Below are 15,907 nucleotides of genomic sequence, written 5' to 3' on the forward strand. Positions count from 1 at the left end.
ACAGAACCATGAAAGTAATACTCCCAGTTCTGTTTAAAAAGGAATATGTAACTCTGTATGCATGATATATAACTACTGTATAGATACATTGTATCTGTAAGGACACACTAGAAGATAAAATAGGGTTTTCCTCTATCAGCTTATAAATCTGGGTAGGAGGGAGACCTTTTATCGGAAAGGACTTCCAGAAATGATAATGTGAAGAGGTTGGGAAATTCCCCTTCAGAGAAAACAAGGACAAATCTGGACAAGATTATGAAAATAGGACCAGCCCAGGGGCTCAGGTGGTTGGAGCGCCGTGCTCCTAATGCCGAGGTCGCCGGTTCGATTCCGACATGGGCCAGTGAGCTGCGCCCTCTACAGCTAAGATTGTGAACAATAGCTCTCCCTCGAGCTGGGCTGCCGTGAGCAGCCGGAGGTTGGCGTGGGCTGCTGTGAGCTGCCAGGAGCAGCCAGCGGCCAAGGTGAGTGGCCAGCAGCCAGCATGAGCGGGCGGCAGCTGGTGAGAGCTGCCATGAGCGGCTGACCAATGACTGGCGACAGACTGCCTCAGCCGGGGGTGGGGAGTGCAAGGCTTATAATACCACCAGCATGGGCCAGGGCGCTGTGTCCTACACAACTAGACTGAGAAACAACGACTTGAACCGGAGTGGGGGTTGGGGGGAGGTGGAAGAGGGGGCAAAAAAAAGATTATGAGAACAACCATTTCAAGGCACTAGAAATTAATCAAAGGCAAAAACCAAACTGAGAAGCCATTTACTCTTGAAAAACTGAAAGAAGGCTAAATAAAGATATTCCCAGATAAGCAGCAAAGACTGAAAGAATTCATGGCTAGCAGACCTGCACTACAAATAGGAGCAGTCCCAGGCTGAAAGAAAATTACCCCACATGGTAACTTTGATCCACAAGAATGAATGAAGAGCACCAGAAATGGTAAATATTTGAATAATTATGTAAAAAAGTGTATTTCTTCTCTTCTCAATTAAAAAAATAAGGTGGTTTAAAGCAATAATTACATTGCTCTGTCATGTTTATATACTATGTAGACACAATGCACAAGATAGAGGAAGAAATGAAGAGAGACGGTTTCGAAGTTGCTGCATTTGATAAGTTAAAGATGTACACTGTCAATAAAGCTGTTTAAAAAAAAGATGCATAATTCTCAGAACCGCTAAATAACTCAAAAATATATAGACAAAAAAAAAACCCCACAGGAATTAAAATAGTATTATGAAAAATGTCTGCTTAACATCAAAAGACCATAATGGAGAAACAGGAACAAAAGACATGAGACATAAGAAAACAGTAAAAGAACGGAAAAATATTTACCATGGAAATGGTAACCTTAAAAGAGCTGGAGTGGCTATACTTTTAATTGTAATCCTTCTGCTATGTCACTATGTAACTTTTTTTAAAACTATGTATAAGTCTTTTAATAGGAAATAAAACTTTTAATCACTGCCAATTATAGGGGGACAGAAAAAGTGACAAGGACTAAAGTAAAAAGAACTGAATGATCATCTTAATTCAGCTTTCGACATAGAGAGGTCATCTCCTATGTGATGGGACTTCATTATATGTTCCAGTTTGAACATGTATTTGAAAACCTACCTGCTCAGATGCTGAAGGAATCTAAATTGTGGACTTAGCAATGAAATGTAATTTTTTTTTTTTAATCTTAAATCACCTTGTAGATTTTCAAAGAGAAACAGCTAAGCAGATTTTTTTTTTTTAAATGGGGTTAGTTTTAAACTAATTAAATTGGTTTTAAAATGCAAAATTAAATAATTTTTAAAGTTGCTTTGAATTTATTGTTTTTAAAACTGAAGATTATTTATAACGTCCAAATCCTACATATTTAATATTTTAAATGAACACGGTCCCTCATGTTTAGAGAAATGTGATTTTCAACCATGCAAAGATTAAATCAGCTTGGGGGATAAGCAGAAGTTTAGATACTATTATCTGCTCTGCACCTCTTCTTCTGGAAGCATCTTTCTCCGACCATCCTTTACAGGAAATCCACTTCCAAAGTCTTTTGAGGAAATATCAGCTCCATATTCTACAATAACATCTTCTTCAATGCTGCTCACCAGCCGCCAGAATTCCTTCTCTACTAGTTCTGTGGGAACCATCTACACAAGGAAAACAAAGATTATATGTTACTAACTCACTATAACCATAACGCACTGTAACATAATATGCAGGTTAAGTAAACACAAACCCTTGATAAAACATAAAACCTTCTCCTGTCTGAGAGTCCTAGCTTTTTCCACTGAGGATGGGGAAAAGCTAAAGACAACTCATGTTCAGAAAAACATAATGAACTTGAATTGCCTTTTTCTGCAAGCTGTTTACTAAGACAGATAAAGATGACCTAGGCCATCAAGGAAAAAAGGGAAACAAATTTTAATAGCTTTTGCAAATTTTTTTGCTAGAAATTTTAAAAAGTCCAAGATCCCTTAAGAAAAGAAGCAAACTTCGTATTATAAATAACTGAACAAAAGCAGCAACTACCACATACTTCATGCTTTTCTGTAAAAGATAACTCAGAGGACTAATAAACAATTCAAAGATCAAAGTAGATTTCTCAACAGGAGAGTGGATACTGCCACATAAGTGTGTGAAAGAAACAGAAACAGATTCCAGGCCCCTAGGCTTCAGAATTGGTGGTCTATCATCTTTTTCATGTGGTCCCTGTTTTCTACAAAATAACGTAAGTAAAAAGCAAACCAAAAGTTTTAGACTCCCTACCTCCCAAAACTGACCTAAAGACAGATACTCACATGGACTGGCATATTGAAATAATCAGACTTAAAATTATCTGCCATTTCTCCAAAACTCTGAAGTGTATATTCTCGTACAGCTTGTTCAAATCCAAAGGCTTCTCGAGGCTTATTACATTCCTGGAAAGAAAAACATCTAAGATTAACTCACTGAAACTGACCTGAACCAAGTATAATAAGACTTTCAGGTACTATCTTCTCTGACCATTTCCCTAGGTGAAGCTAATCCAATCAACCACAGACAGCAAAACAAGTACTAATTACTTGCAATATGGAATCAGGAAATAAAGTTCTAGAACCTTAACTGCATTTTTCAATTTTCCTGTAGGAAGGTGGTAATAAGACACCTTTAAACTTTTGAATTGGCATTATGCTCTGGCACCTAGAGGACGACTCACTTGGAATCAAGCCCAGGGATGCCTATCACTCACAGAACACCAGTAGATCTAGCTATGCAGAACATATTAATAAATGTTCATGAAGGAAGGAAGGTAATTCATAAGTGTGTATACAGTGGATTGCTAGGATATCTAGCTAGAAGAATGTTTTCTCTTCTTTTCACACTCAATCATCATGACCAATATCTTAACACAAATACTCGCATAGAACTGCTTCTGAATCACCCAACTTTGAGAATAAGTAATAATTCAAAGGCCATAAAAGATCTCTGAATACATCTATATACGCTTTCTACATACAGCTTCTATATACAGCCAACTCCTTCCCCTCCTGTCCCGTTTTGTTAAAATAAGTAAACAGCCTAGGCATTTATTTCATGACAATGACATTATAATCTTTCAATAAAAATAATTTTTACGATCAAATAAAAATTTAAACAAGCTGATAGACACCATCATTTCATCTGGTAGCAAGAAAATAATGCACAATTCCTAAGTTTTAGAGTTTCATGTGTGACTTTTTTTTTAATTAAAAAAAAAAAAAACCAGAAATACCCTACAGCCTTTCTTCATTTGTATTGTTTTCCAGGAATAGGAACATTCTGAACAAAAGTTTCATTCATCTGCGGCAATAAACAGATCTGTCAAACCATAGTCAGAAAAAGAAACTTTGAAAGGCAAGGTGCCACAAAACCGTTTTTACAGTTCCATTCAGTATCGCTGTTTAAAAATCCTGGAGATTTTAAACACTGAGAAACAAAGAGAGAGTGGAAGCAGCTTTGGGGAATGTGTTTACTCTATGTGTGTATGCATGTGTTATTGTTCTTAGTTTATAAAGAATCCGTAAATTGTACCTCAGCAACACACTTAGGACACCTCCAGTCTCCTTTGGGCACATCAGGTAGTGGGGGAATTAAACAAAATGTATGATAGCTGTCATCGCATCCATCACACAAAAGCAATTTATCTTCATTATTTCCCCGACCACAAAACATACAAACATAGAGATCAACCTGTTAAAAAACAAAGTGAAAGTGTATTTTCTGTAATAAGTAATATTAAATTTTTACCAGGAACTCAACTGAAACAAAATAACGTACACTAAAAAATAAACATAACTTAAATCCTGAATCCTTTTTTAAATAATTGTATTCAAACAGCTTTCATAGAACTTCCTGAATTTCCTCAGAGCTTCTAATAGGCATGTTAATCAAGTTATTAGAATAAAGAAAGCCTACAAATCTAGGGTACTTGAAAGTCAATTTACAGAGCTAAAATATACCATGTCATCCTTCCTAAATACAAATACTCTTTGGTAGAGAATGAATACTGAGCACTGTCTATAATACAGCTCAGGGATTTACAGATTCATATTTATTCTCTCACTTAGTTACTCACAAGGTCTATAACTTAGGGGAACAGCCTACGTATACGGGACAAAGCAAGGTTAACGTTACATAAACCAAAGTTGCAACTTTGGAGTCACCATCAAGTCTTCTAATCAAATGAATTAAGTAAACGGCATACCAAGATACTAGAGCAAGATAAAAAGTGCAAAACTAAATAAAAATAAATCCTTTCCCTCCTGACACATCTCAGAACACTTACAAAGTTAACAGAGAGAGTTCCTTTCCGTTGTCTCATTTGCATGTTAAATGCGTCTGACCTGTTGGTAACTTTTCGTCTTCGGGAGACCTCATCTTAAAATAAAAATAGTTATATAATAATAGTAAAAACTAATGTTGAGAACTTACTCTGGACCAGACACTATTTAAAATTGTTTAAATTGTTAAAATCTCACAACACTATGTGGCAGATACACTATTATCCCCCATTGAAGATAAAGAATCGGAAGTACAGAGAAGTTAGATACTTGCTCAAAAATCACACAGCCAGTCAGTGGCAGATTTGGGATTCTATTCAGGCAATAAAGCTCCAGAGAGCTTAACTATTAATTCTATACTGACTGTATGTAGTACTTATCAGGGACTAATTTGAGACTAGTTTTCAGATCACTGCTAGCCAATACAATAATTACAAGAATGGAAAAGATAATGAAAGTGCTTAATTCTTAAAAGGGTAATAATAAACATTATAATGTATTTTGTAAGTCCTATCACATTTTGAGAATGATAGAACAATATTATATGACCCTCACGAGTTCAGTCCACAATCCGAATTATGATTTAATTACTGAGATCATAAAATGTATAGTTAATATGACTTGTGCTTATAACATTTCATTAAATTCTTATACAGTAAAAACATATCCAACACAATCTTTGTTGATTGAACTGAGTTTTAAAACTGACACGTATACAGACAGAAAAGTAGACCTTAATCTTTCATCAGAATTTTACTCAGAATTTCAAACACATTAAATTGAGAATAGGAGGCTTTCCTCAGTTTATTTAAATGAAGTGATATATTAAGGTAATTTATAGAAAATATAAAAATTAGAATTTTTTTTAAATTAAAGTTTATTGGGGCGACAATTGTTACTAAAGTTACATGGATTTCAGGTGTACAATTCTATATTACATTATCTATATCTCACATTATAATTAGAATTTAAGTCATAAGCACTCTCCACTATCTTTTGATACTAAAAGTCAGAGAATCCTCTATTTCTCTTTGAATTTAAAAGCTTTAGATCACCAGGTGAGAACCATTAATTTCACCATTCTCTCATAAACTAGCCTTTAAAAACTATAATAAATTCCTGTGCCACATATTAGACACGCAGGAGGAAAATTTCTCTTCCAAAATGTTACAATAATTCAACATAATATGGCTCCTCGCACCTTAAATTTAAGATTCTGCCATAAAAAAGGCAATCTGTCTAGGAACTATGTCGCAAGTTTACAATTCTTAAGAAAAGCCCAAAGCAGACTGCAATTCAAAGATTATTTGAATCATGCCATAACCATACTGTTGTACCTTATTTCTTTTCATGACCAAATAACAGATTTTACCTTCTTTATCTTTTGCTCCCATTGCCAGGCCCACGACCTTAGGCCCAGCCCCAAAAATACGAAGTTTCTTCAATTCTGTGTTTCTATTTACTTCTCCAGATTCTGACTAAAAAATAAAACTCACATTAGTCTAATTATTCTGATTCATTCACACATTTCTTACCAAAGTTTCAAGATCCTCTTCAAATGAAGAAAAAAATTATTTGATTTCCTCTAATTCCACTGGCTGCCTGATTACAACAGTTGAATACGTGTCATCAAAGCACTATGCAACAGCCAGATCCCGTCCCACGAAAGAAAATCTATCTTTCATAAAAGCACAGTTGTCCATTAGGTTCTGTGCAGACAGACGCTACTGGTAATAACTGGTAATAACGCAATAGAAATCTCTAATTCTAACTTGCTAATAGACACTAACTGTGATTAGAGGGCAATATGCCCACCCCAAGAGATAAATATGATTTTCCTAAGCCAATTATGACAATACCATTTCTCTCTGTTGGTGATGACGTAGCTACGGGGGTGGGGGGAAGAGAATGTTATCCTAGTCTAGCCAATGAGAAGGGAGACCTACTGGAAGCCTCTGGGAAAGATTTTCATCTTCTAATAAAAGAGAAAGCTTCTCAAAGAGTAAGCCCTTTTGCCCCAACTTCCTTCCAAACTGGTAGGAGGGCCTCAGCTTGGTGAAAGCATAGTGCCAGACTCTGCAGCAGCTACACTGCAATTAGGAGCTGTATCATCCACACACTGAAGAAAACAAGGCAGAGGCCCTTGACGACAATGCGCAGCAGCTATATCAATCCTAGAACTACCTGTATCTCCAAAAATCTTATGTGAGAACTGTGTTATTAATGTTTAAGCTGTCACTTGGTATTCTAGTACTTTAAGCTGTCACTTGGTATTCTAGTACTGGCATCCTGCCAGACACCACTGTTACATCTTGAATTTAGATGAACCCTAATTTCTCTGACTGTAGACTAATAATCAAAGTTTATTTAAAATATATCCTTAGTCAGTAAGAATAAAAATAAACCAGGACAAAACTGACTACTTTACTAGTCTATGGCTATATAACAGCTGACGTATGCGGACTAGAATAAAAAGTCATAAGGATCAAACTGACCAAAATGGCATTTCAAAATTCTTTAGTAAATTGATTTGGCTATACTTATCAACCTCTACAAATAGTCCATTGATAAACACAACGCTACACACTCTTTACCACTACTAAAGCAAAGTACGTAATAATAAAAACTAGCATTGAGTATATAACATGTGCTATGTCAAAGGATTTTAATCAATCCTTACAATCTTTTCAGACAAACAATAAAGTTCCAAAAAAGTAGAAATATTAATAATAAAATAACAGTATCTGATCTTATTGGAATAAAACTAGAAATAACAAAATAAAAATCAAAAGGCCCTTCCACCTGGAATTTTTAAACTTACTATTTAAAATGATAATAAGGAGGCTGGTTCGCTCAGTGGTTAGAGCAGTGTTCATAACACCAAGGTCACCACTGGTTCGATTCCCACATGGGCCAGTGGGAAACAACAGCTTGACCTTGGAGCTGAGCCGCTGGTGGGCAGCTGGTTGGCTCAGTGGTTAGAGCACAGTGCTCATAACACCAAGGTCACCGGTTCAAGTCCCACATGGGCCAGTGAGCTGCATCCTCCACAACTAGTCTGAAAACAACAACTTGATTTGGAGCTGAGCTGCGCCCCCCACAACTAGATTGAAAAACAACGACTTGACATCCTGGGAAAACACAATGTTCCCCAATATTCCCCAATTAAAAAAAAAAATGTTTAAAATTATGATAATAAAAAGACTATATATCAGAATGTCTGGAACTAAAGCAGTGATCACAGGAAATTTTATAGTCTTAAATATATCAATCAAAACAAAAGAATAGAAATAAATGAAGTTCCCAACTCAAAATGCTAGGAAAAGAACTGTAACATAAACCAAAAGAACTCTGTGAGGCTGGATTAGAACTGGAATTATCAGGATGAACTGAAAATATTAAGTCACAATAATTTTAAAATTGATTTTCCCAGCCCTGACACTAAAAGGGCCTATGAACAATGGAATCCCAGGAGGAACAAGTACACCTCATGCTCAGATCTTGGTTTCTAAATACCACTTCACAGTAAAACGAACCAGGATTCTTTGGATAAATGACTGATTCCAGGTCTAAGGCAGGATAAAAAGACAATGAACCTTTTTTGTTTTCAAAAACTGATGGAGAAAAGTCAAAAGAACATCAAGAATCAGGCTGAAGGGCTCATATTAGCCAAATTTGGAACAATTTGATTATCAAAAAGGAATAAATTATGTATTAAGAAAAAGATCTACCAGAAACTAATAAAATAAATAAACAAGCCCATAATCTTAAACAATGATACTAAAAAGCAGGGAGGTCAGACATGGTTCCACAGGTATATACATTCATCATAATGTACACTTAAGATATATAGTTTACTGTATAAAAAATACAGCTCAAAAAAAAAAAAGTATGGGTTGCTCTTTAAAGAAAAAGGCTAACTAATAAAGGCAGAAGGAATGACACAAGTAGAAAACCACCCAGTTTGCAATCACCAACATAACTAATTCAGGCAAGGATCATCAATGAATCTTAAAACCACTGGATAAAACTGGAAAAGAGGTTATTCCCACTGTCTCACGTTTACTCTGATTACTTCTATTACAAAGAGAATACATACTTTATAATGGAGAAAGCTTAAACTTAGTATCATCAATAATGGGACATATTGGCATTATGGACTCATCCTAATGTATAAATGTGCTAAGGATTTGTTAATTCTTCATATAGACAAACTCTGATCCCAGCTTTCAAGGAACTCACTCTAGTGAGGTCACGGATGAAAACACAGTATGGTAAGCGATGTGATAAGAGACAATAAGAAAGAGGAGTAGGATAACTTTCATAACTTGTTTCTTGTTTGAGACTATTGGATGGTTGTGCCTGTCACTGTCACCAGGCTAGAAAATATTAAAGGAAAAACAGACTGAGAAAAGGTGATTAATGTTTGGTTTGAGACATTCTGAATTTGGCATACCTGAGCTGTGGCCCCCAAGGAGTACACGTGCATGTACACACACACCCTCACCCTTGTGAACAGAAAAGCACGTCAAGGCACATTTAGGAGGCCTCAGTGTATAGGCAGTAACTGAAATCACAGGGTAGGTAAGATTGCTAGGGAGAGTAAAGACAGGAAAGGACTGAAACTACCACATGAAGAACAGAGAGGAGAACAAAGATGACTGAGGAGTGGTCAGAGTGAAGAGGAAAACCAACAGTGTCACAGAAGCCAAAAAAAAAAAATCAAGTTAATCAAATTTCAAGGAGAGAAATAAGCCACCATATTAAATGTATACATGACCAGCGAAGAAGTAGGATAAGAAATGAAAAGAGGTTCTCAACATCCCACAATTACTAACTCAGTGGTAACTTGTACAGTGCAGTTTCAATGAACTTTTTAGAGTCAGATTCCAGAGTATAAAAACTAAATAGATTCTGAGAAAACAGACAATATAGACTATTTTTTAAAAAAACTTGTCCATGAAAAGAGGCAAGGAGTAGCGCACTATTCATAGAGAAGGCTTTTAAGATGATAGAGACTTGAACACATTTACATGGGAGGAGGGGAGATTTAGCAGACAGAGGAGGTAGAAGAGACAGATTTTATAACTGATATAGTGAAATCACTAAAGAAGCCAGAAAGGATGGAAGCAGATTATCTTTGGAGAGAAAGGTACACTTTGTCCACAGAGACTGGAAGAGATGAAAAAATAATTGAGAAGGAACATCAAAAGGGATTTCATTGCAAGCTGGCAATTGATTAGACAAGCCCACCCAGGGCAACTCTTCAGGTTGAGTTATCATGTCAGAGACTAGTCTTCAAGAGTTTCACGTCTTGAAATAGATTATCACTATGTACCCAAAGATGATCAGAACTTCTGAGATCAATCACAGTAATAAAAATCACTTAATGACTAAACCAGAGCTTACCAATTTATAGTGGGGCTATCACTTTCCAATGAATTTCCATTAAATTCACATTCCCCATCCAAGACACCTACCTTTCTGCTATCAAAATACCTAAGAAGCTAAATTATTAATCAGGAGATTATTTAATAAGCATAAACTCAGAAAAGGAAAGGAGACATGGCATGAAAGAGAGATATCCCCTGAGCTCTAGAAAAGCAGGATAAAGTATCACTAGCCACCTCTCCAGTGACAGGACTCCTTACCACCCCATATACAATGTCTCTTGTAGTAGACAATCTCCCTTCTCTATTCCCACTTTCAATGTACACCATTTCCATTCTTTTAACACACTGTTTTTTTAGACACGTTAAAGTCAATGACTGGAATCCAGTTAAGTTGCTATTTTGGTCCACTCATATGTTTAATTTGAATGGACCACATCTCAGCGTTGTAAGGGCACCTCACTGTCCCAGTCGACAGATTGACCTTTACCAAAAACCTTAAAAAATACAAATTTGAGGACCACAAAGAAATGGGAATGGGGTGGGAGGGGCAGACAAAAAGAAATACGGGCACTTTTCTTCTGATGCATTCATTAGGCTTTGAAATCATTTTAGGTTATAAGAACACTATATAAGTAGAAGTTACATTGGAATGATCCAGATACTAAGAAACTTATTCTCCAGTTTTTAAAAGAATGACAAGTATAAAACCACTTTCCTAGTCCTCTCACTTCTGCTAACCATGAAAATAAAATGTATTAGAATTCATTTGTGCACGTTTGTGAAATTGGCCCTACAGTATCCAGTCACCCTCTGATTTGTCATCCCTGACAAGAACTGTTCAAAACTAACAATAAGCTTTTTAAATAAAATCAGACTGAATTTTATAATTTCTTCTGTTAATCTCAAAAGTAAATGAAAAATAGGTCTCTTCAAGTTTCAAAAAACAAAAGTATGTAAATGATCTCACATAACCAAATTCTGCAGTCAAAGCCCTGAAAACTCCTGTTAAAATAGCCCACAGAAATTGATACCTGAGACTTGACCCGTCTTGTTCTCTTTGGCAGAATGTTCATTCTTGTGCCCGGCTCTGGGGAAGTTTGGACATCAGTGCCAAGAACCTCAGGCTCCATTTTTTCCTTAAGCTCTAAATTAGGCATTTGTACACCCTAAAGAATCAAAGCACAGAAAGAGACCAGATTCACTGATAAGAGATCAGGTTTGAGACTCGGGGGGAAAAATAATAAATTTCCAATAAATCACTAATACTACATGAAACCAGATGACAATTCTCCCACCAAATTGAGCTATAGATTCAAGACAATCCCTATCAAAATTCTAGCAGGCTTTTGTAGAAACTGAGAAGCTGATCCTAAAATTTAAGTGGAAATGCAAATTGTTTAGAAATTATGAGAAAAGAAGAACAAAGCTGGAGGACTTATACTACTGGATATCAAAACTTACTATAAAGCTATAGTACCTCAAGACAGCATAGTACTGGTGTTAGGATAAATATATAGAACAAAGGACAGAACAGAGACAAGAAATAAACCTACATATTTAAAGTCAACTGATTTTCAACAAAGGTACCAAAGTAAATCGACGGGAAAGGGGTAGTCTTTTAAACAAATGGTGTTGGTACAACTGGATAGTCATACACCCTTCCCCCAAAATAAAACTTACATACCTTGACCTCATACTATACAGGAAAAAAAAAACCCTCAAAATGGATCAAAGACCTAAACATAAAAGCTAAAACTATACAACTTCTGGATGAAAAGAAAGAAGAAAATTTTTGTGGTCTTGGGTTAGGAAAAGATTTCTTAGCTATGACACCAGAAACGATCCATAAATGGGGAGGGAAAAAAAATCAATAAATTACTCTTCAAATAGGTACCATTATAAAAAGGAAAAGGTAAATCACAGACTAGGTAGGAGAAAATATTTGTAAAATCATTTTCTGATAAAGAAGTTGTATCTAGAATATATAGTGAACTCTTAGAACAAGTATGAGAACAACCTATTTAAAAAAAAAAAGATTGGAACAGACGCTTCATAAAGGAAAATATACAAATGGCTAATATGCACATGAAAAGATGCACAACACCATTAGTCATTAGGAAAATGAAAACTAAAACCACAATGAGATACCACTACACACCCACTAGAATGACTAAAAGCAAAATAACTGACAATACCAAGTGCTGGCAAAGACGTGGAGAAACTGGAAGCCTCTACATTACTGGTGGGAATGTAAAATGGTTCAGCCACTTTGGAAAACAGTTTGGCAGTTTCTTAAAAAGTTAAACATAAACTTACCATATAACCCAGCAATTCCACTCCTAGGTATCTACCCAAGAGAAATGAAAACATATGTCCACACAAAGACTTATACATGAATATTCACAGCATTATTCATAACAGCCATAAACTGGAAACATTCCAACTGTCCATCAACTGGTAAATGGATAAACACATGTGTTCTATCCATACAATGGAATATATTCAGCCATTAAAAGGAACAAAGTACTAATACATACTAAACCATGGATGAGCCTTAAAAACATTAGGCTAAGTGAAAAAAGCGAGATATAAAATCACATTGTATGATTCCATCTATGAAATTTCTAGAAAAGATAAAACTATAGAGTCAGAAAGTAGATCAGGAGTTGTCTAGGTCTGGAGGTAGGAGCAGGAACCAACTACAAAGGAACACAAAGAACTTCTGGGGCTGATGGAAGTGTTCTAAAACTAGAGTGTGGTGTATAATTTATTAAAGCTTACCTACAATGGGTGAATTCTACACTAAATTATACCTCAATAAAGCTGTTTAAAAAAATAAATGAAACCAAGAGGAGGAATTTTTCAAAAAGCTTAAACAAAAGGACTTATTTAAATAAATAAGAAAACATTCCCATTATCCTTTATCTTGTAAACCACCAAAAATAGCTGGTTTTAAACTACACCTTGCTCCCCCAAATTCTGGTACTGGGAGAAATCTTTTTTAACTTGCTATGCATAGTCAACTACTAACTTATTATGGTGAAAACAGTCCAAAGTTTACATTTGGCTCACTGGAATTACCCACTCCTAAAAAAATGATGCCTCTCACCATAAGGCTGACACCAGATTGGAAAAGCTCATATGGGTAGAGAATTCTTTCATAGTGTGACTTCAGAAGAGACCCAGTTCCTTTTCCTGGCAGATATCCCAAGCGGCTACCCACTTTAGACCATTTCTTCTCTTTGGTGACCATTTCAAAACCTCCTTTGCTGGCAACAACCTGAAAAGAAAGTAAAAATTATTTAGGGAAAGAAGGTAGATACATCTTGCTTGCTAAATATAAAAATTATTCTAGGCCCAGATTTCATATTTCCTTTCAACAAATATCTGACAAAACGGAAACCTGCCAACATTTTAAAATATGGAATGAGACGGCGATTTTTGGAAATTTTAAACTATCATTTGTTATTGTGCCTATCTTAAACGAACCAGGCATTTAAAAACATTTAATGAAACATTTACACTTTGTACATTATACACCTTGAGAAAACTAAACATATATCTGTACCCCATATCCTCAAAGAACTCAAAATACAAAATAGGAATATAGACCAAAAATAGATATGAGAATAAATGTAAGTTATATAGTACAAAAGAAACATGATCCTGAAATTAGAAAATGTACCAAATAACTTATAAAATTTAACAAAAATATCAACCAAACAATGGATTCAGAGGGTATTTTAAAAGAGAGGCTATAATTTTTCAAAAGAAGAAAAGTTTTGCATGAAAGATTATAAAGGAGTGATGCGAAAAGATCAGATTACAGCAGATTTACTGGAATGTAGCATAGAATGTATTAAGGTAGTAAGTGACGAGATAAATTGGCCAATTTAACTGAATGCTCACATCAAATCTGGCACTGTACAGAATGTATATGTATCAAGGCTCCCTATCTTCCAGAAGCTGATATTGACATCTCTCACACGCTAAAATATAGGCAGTTTTCAGTTTCACTGACAACAGAATACAGAGGACTGTGACATAGTTATTTGAACTCAAAATAATTATCCTCTTTGAATATAATTACCGTATTTTACTACACAAAAGAGAAACATTAAACAAAGAATTGCCACGTGATCCAGCAATTTCACTTCTAGATATATCCCCAAAAGAACTGAAAGCTGAGATTCAGATAGCTACTCGCACACCCATGTCCACAGCAGCATAATTCACAACAGCCAAAAGGTGGAAACAACCCAAATGTCCATCAAGAAATAATGAATAAAATGTGGTATACACACACAATGGAATATTATTCAGACCTAAAAAGGAATAAAATTATGATACATGTGACAACATGGATTAATCCAGAAAACATTATGCTAAGTGAAATAAATCAACCACCAAAGGATGAATGTTGTGTAATTCCACCTACATGACATACCTAGAATAAGCAAATTCATAGAGAAAGTAGAACAGAGGTTTTACCATGGGCTACAGGGAGGGGGGAAGTTCTGGAAATGGATAGTAGTGATGGTTGTACAACATTTTGAATATACTCAATGCCATGAAATTGTACACTTAAAAATGGTGAAGTTTATGTTATGTATATTTTACCATAATTTTTCTAAAAAGGTTAAGCGTATGTACTCTGGAGCCAGACTACCAGAGCTCAAATTCCAGCTCTGCTAATTAATAGTTGTATGATCTTGAGTTATGTAATTTGCATCTCTGATTCCTATTATTTAAAAAAGTAGTAACAGCAGTAACTGCACCTCATTATGAAGCTACTGTGAAGACAAATGAAATAAATAAAACATGAAAAGAACCAGGACACAGTAAGTGCTACTTCAATGTTAGCTATAGTATAAATGTTTATGTGTATGGGCCAATGTGTGTGTGTGTGTGAGGTGGTGCACATGCTATAAATAAGTGAAGAGAAATGTCACCAACTCTTGTGCTCTAGGATGCTACTACAAAGATGAACCTATAGTCAAAGCAAGACTTTCCACTAGTGAAATAGCTGAAAACTTGATAGAAACACATAAATTCACATGCATAAGAGTTGAACACATCTCTAATTCTTTAGCTTCTCTTATCATACCTCAGAGAAGCTCCTCTGTTAAGAGCTAACAGGAGAAAAGAAAAACATTCATTATTCAAACTTTGTAGTGTAGAAGACAGAATGATGGGGGGTTAGATAAAAGGCTGTATGGAAGCAAATGGATGAATGAGTATGCCTTTCTTTCACATCTTTCCAGTGCTTCTATACTGTCAACTACTATTCTAAGTGCTTGAGATTTATCTGTGAATAAAACAAAGATTTTTGCCCTCTTGGAGCTTAAATTCTAGTGGGAGAAAAGAGGAAATTAAACATAATATATAAATTTTGAAGTGATAAATCCTGTGGAAGAAATGTTTTAAAACAGTTAAAAGGCCTCAAGAGTAGAAGAATGAGGGTAAATTGAAGTTTTAAACAGTCACAAAAAGCCTCATTACAAAGGTGACATTTGAGCAAATATGTGAAGGAAGTAAAGTAGTTCCCCAAGCAGGGAATAGCCAGAGCAAGAGCCCTAAGTTAAGAAGCATGCCTAGAGTGTTTGAGGAACAGTAAGAAAGCCAATGTGGCTGACAAGTGGGGAGGAGTAGTAAAGAAGTCAGAGAGGAAACAGAAGTCCTCTCAGTAATGTTTATTATCCACTGCAATTACCACCATTACGTAAT

The 15,907-nt window shown here is 35.5% G+C and overlaps 1 protein-coding gene across 1 annotated transcript in view; it reads right to left on the reverse strand.

Moving 5' to 3' along the window:
• KDM5A (lysine demethylase 5A) overlaps nucleotides 1-15,907 on the reverse strand; it is a 72,088-nt gene that overhangs the window by 44,077 nt on the left and 12,104 nt on the right. Inside the window, exons 4-10 of the mRNA XM_019711317.3 lie at nucleotides 13,290-13,460; nucleotides 11,212-11,346; nucleotides 6,160-6,265; nucleotides 4,793-4,884; nucleotides 4,039-4,197; nucleotides 2,787-2,906; nucleotides 1,977-2,135 (exon numbers count right to left, since the gene is read on the reverse strand). Of these exons, the coding sequence (XP_019566876.1) occupies nucleotides 1,977-2,135; nucleotides 2,787-2,906; nucleotides 4,039-4,197; nucleotides 4,793-4,884; nucleotides 6,160-6,265; nucleotides 11,212-11,346; nucleotides 13,290-13,460 (942 nt within the window). The remainder of the gene's footprint in view (nucleotides 1-1,976; nucleotides 2,136-2,786; nucleotides 2,907-4,038; nucleotides 4,198-4,792; nucleotides 4,885-6,159; nucleotides 6,266-11,211; nucleotides 11,347-13,289; nucleotides 13,461-15,907) is intronic.

This window comes from Rhinolophus sinicus, chromosome 1, assembly GCF_057876585.1.
Source record: "Rhinolophus sinicus isolate RSI-liver-muscle chromosome 1, RSI-T2T, whole genome shotgun sequence".
Classification (NCBI taxonomy): domain Eukaryota; kingdom Metazoa; phylum Chordata; class Mammalia; order Chiroptera; family Rhinolophidae; genus Rhinolophus; species Rhinolophus sinicus.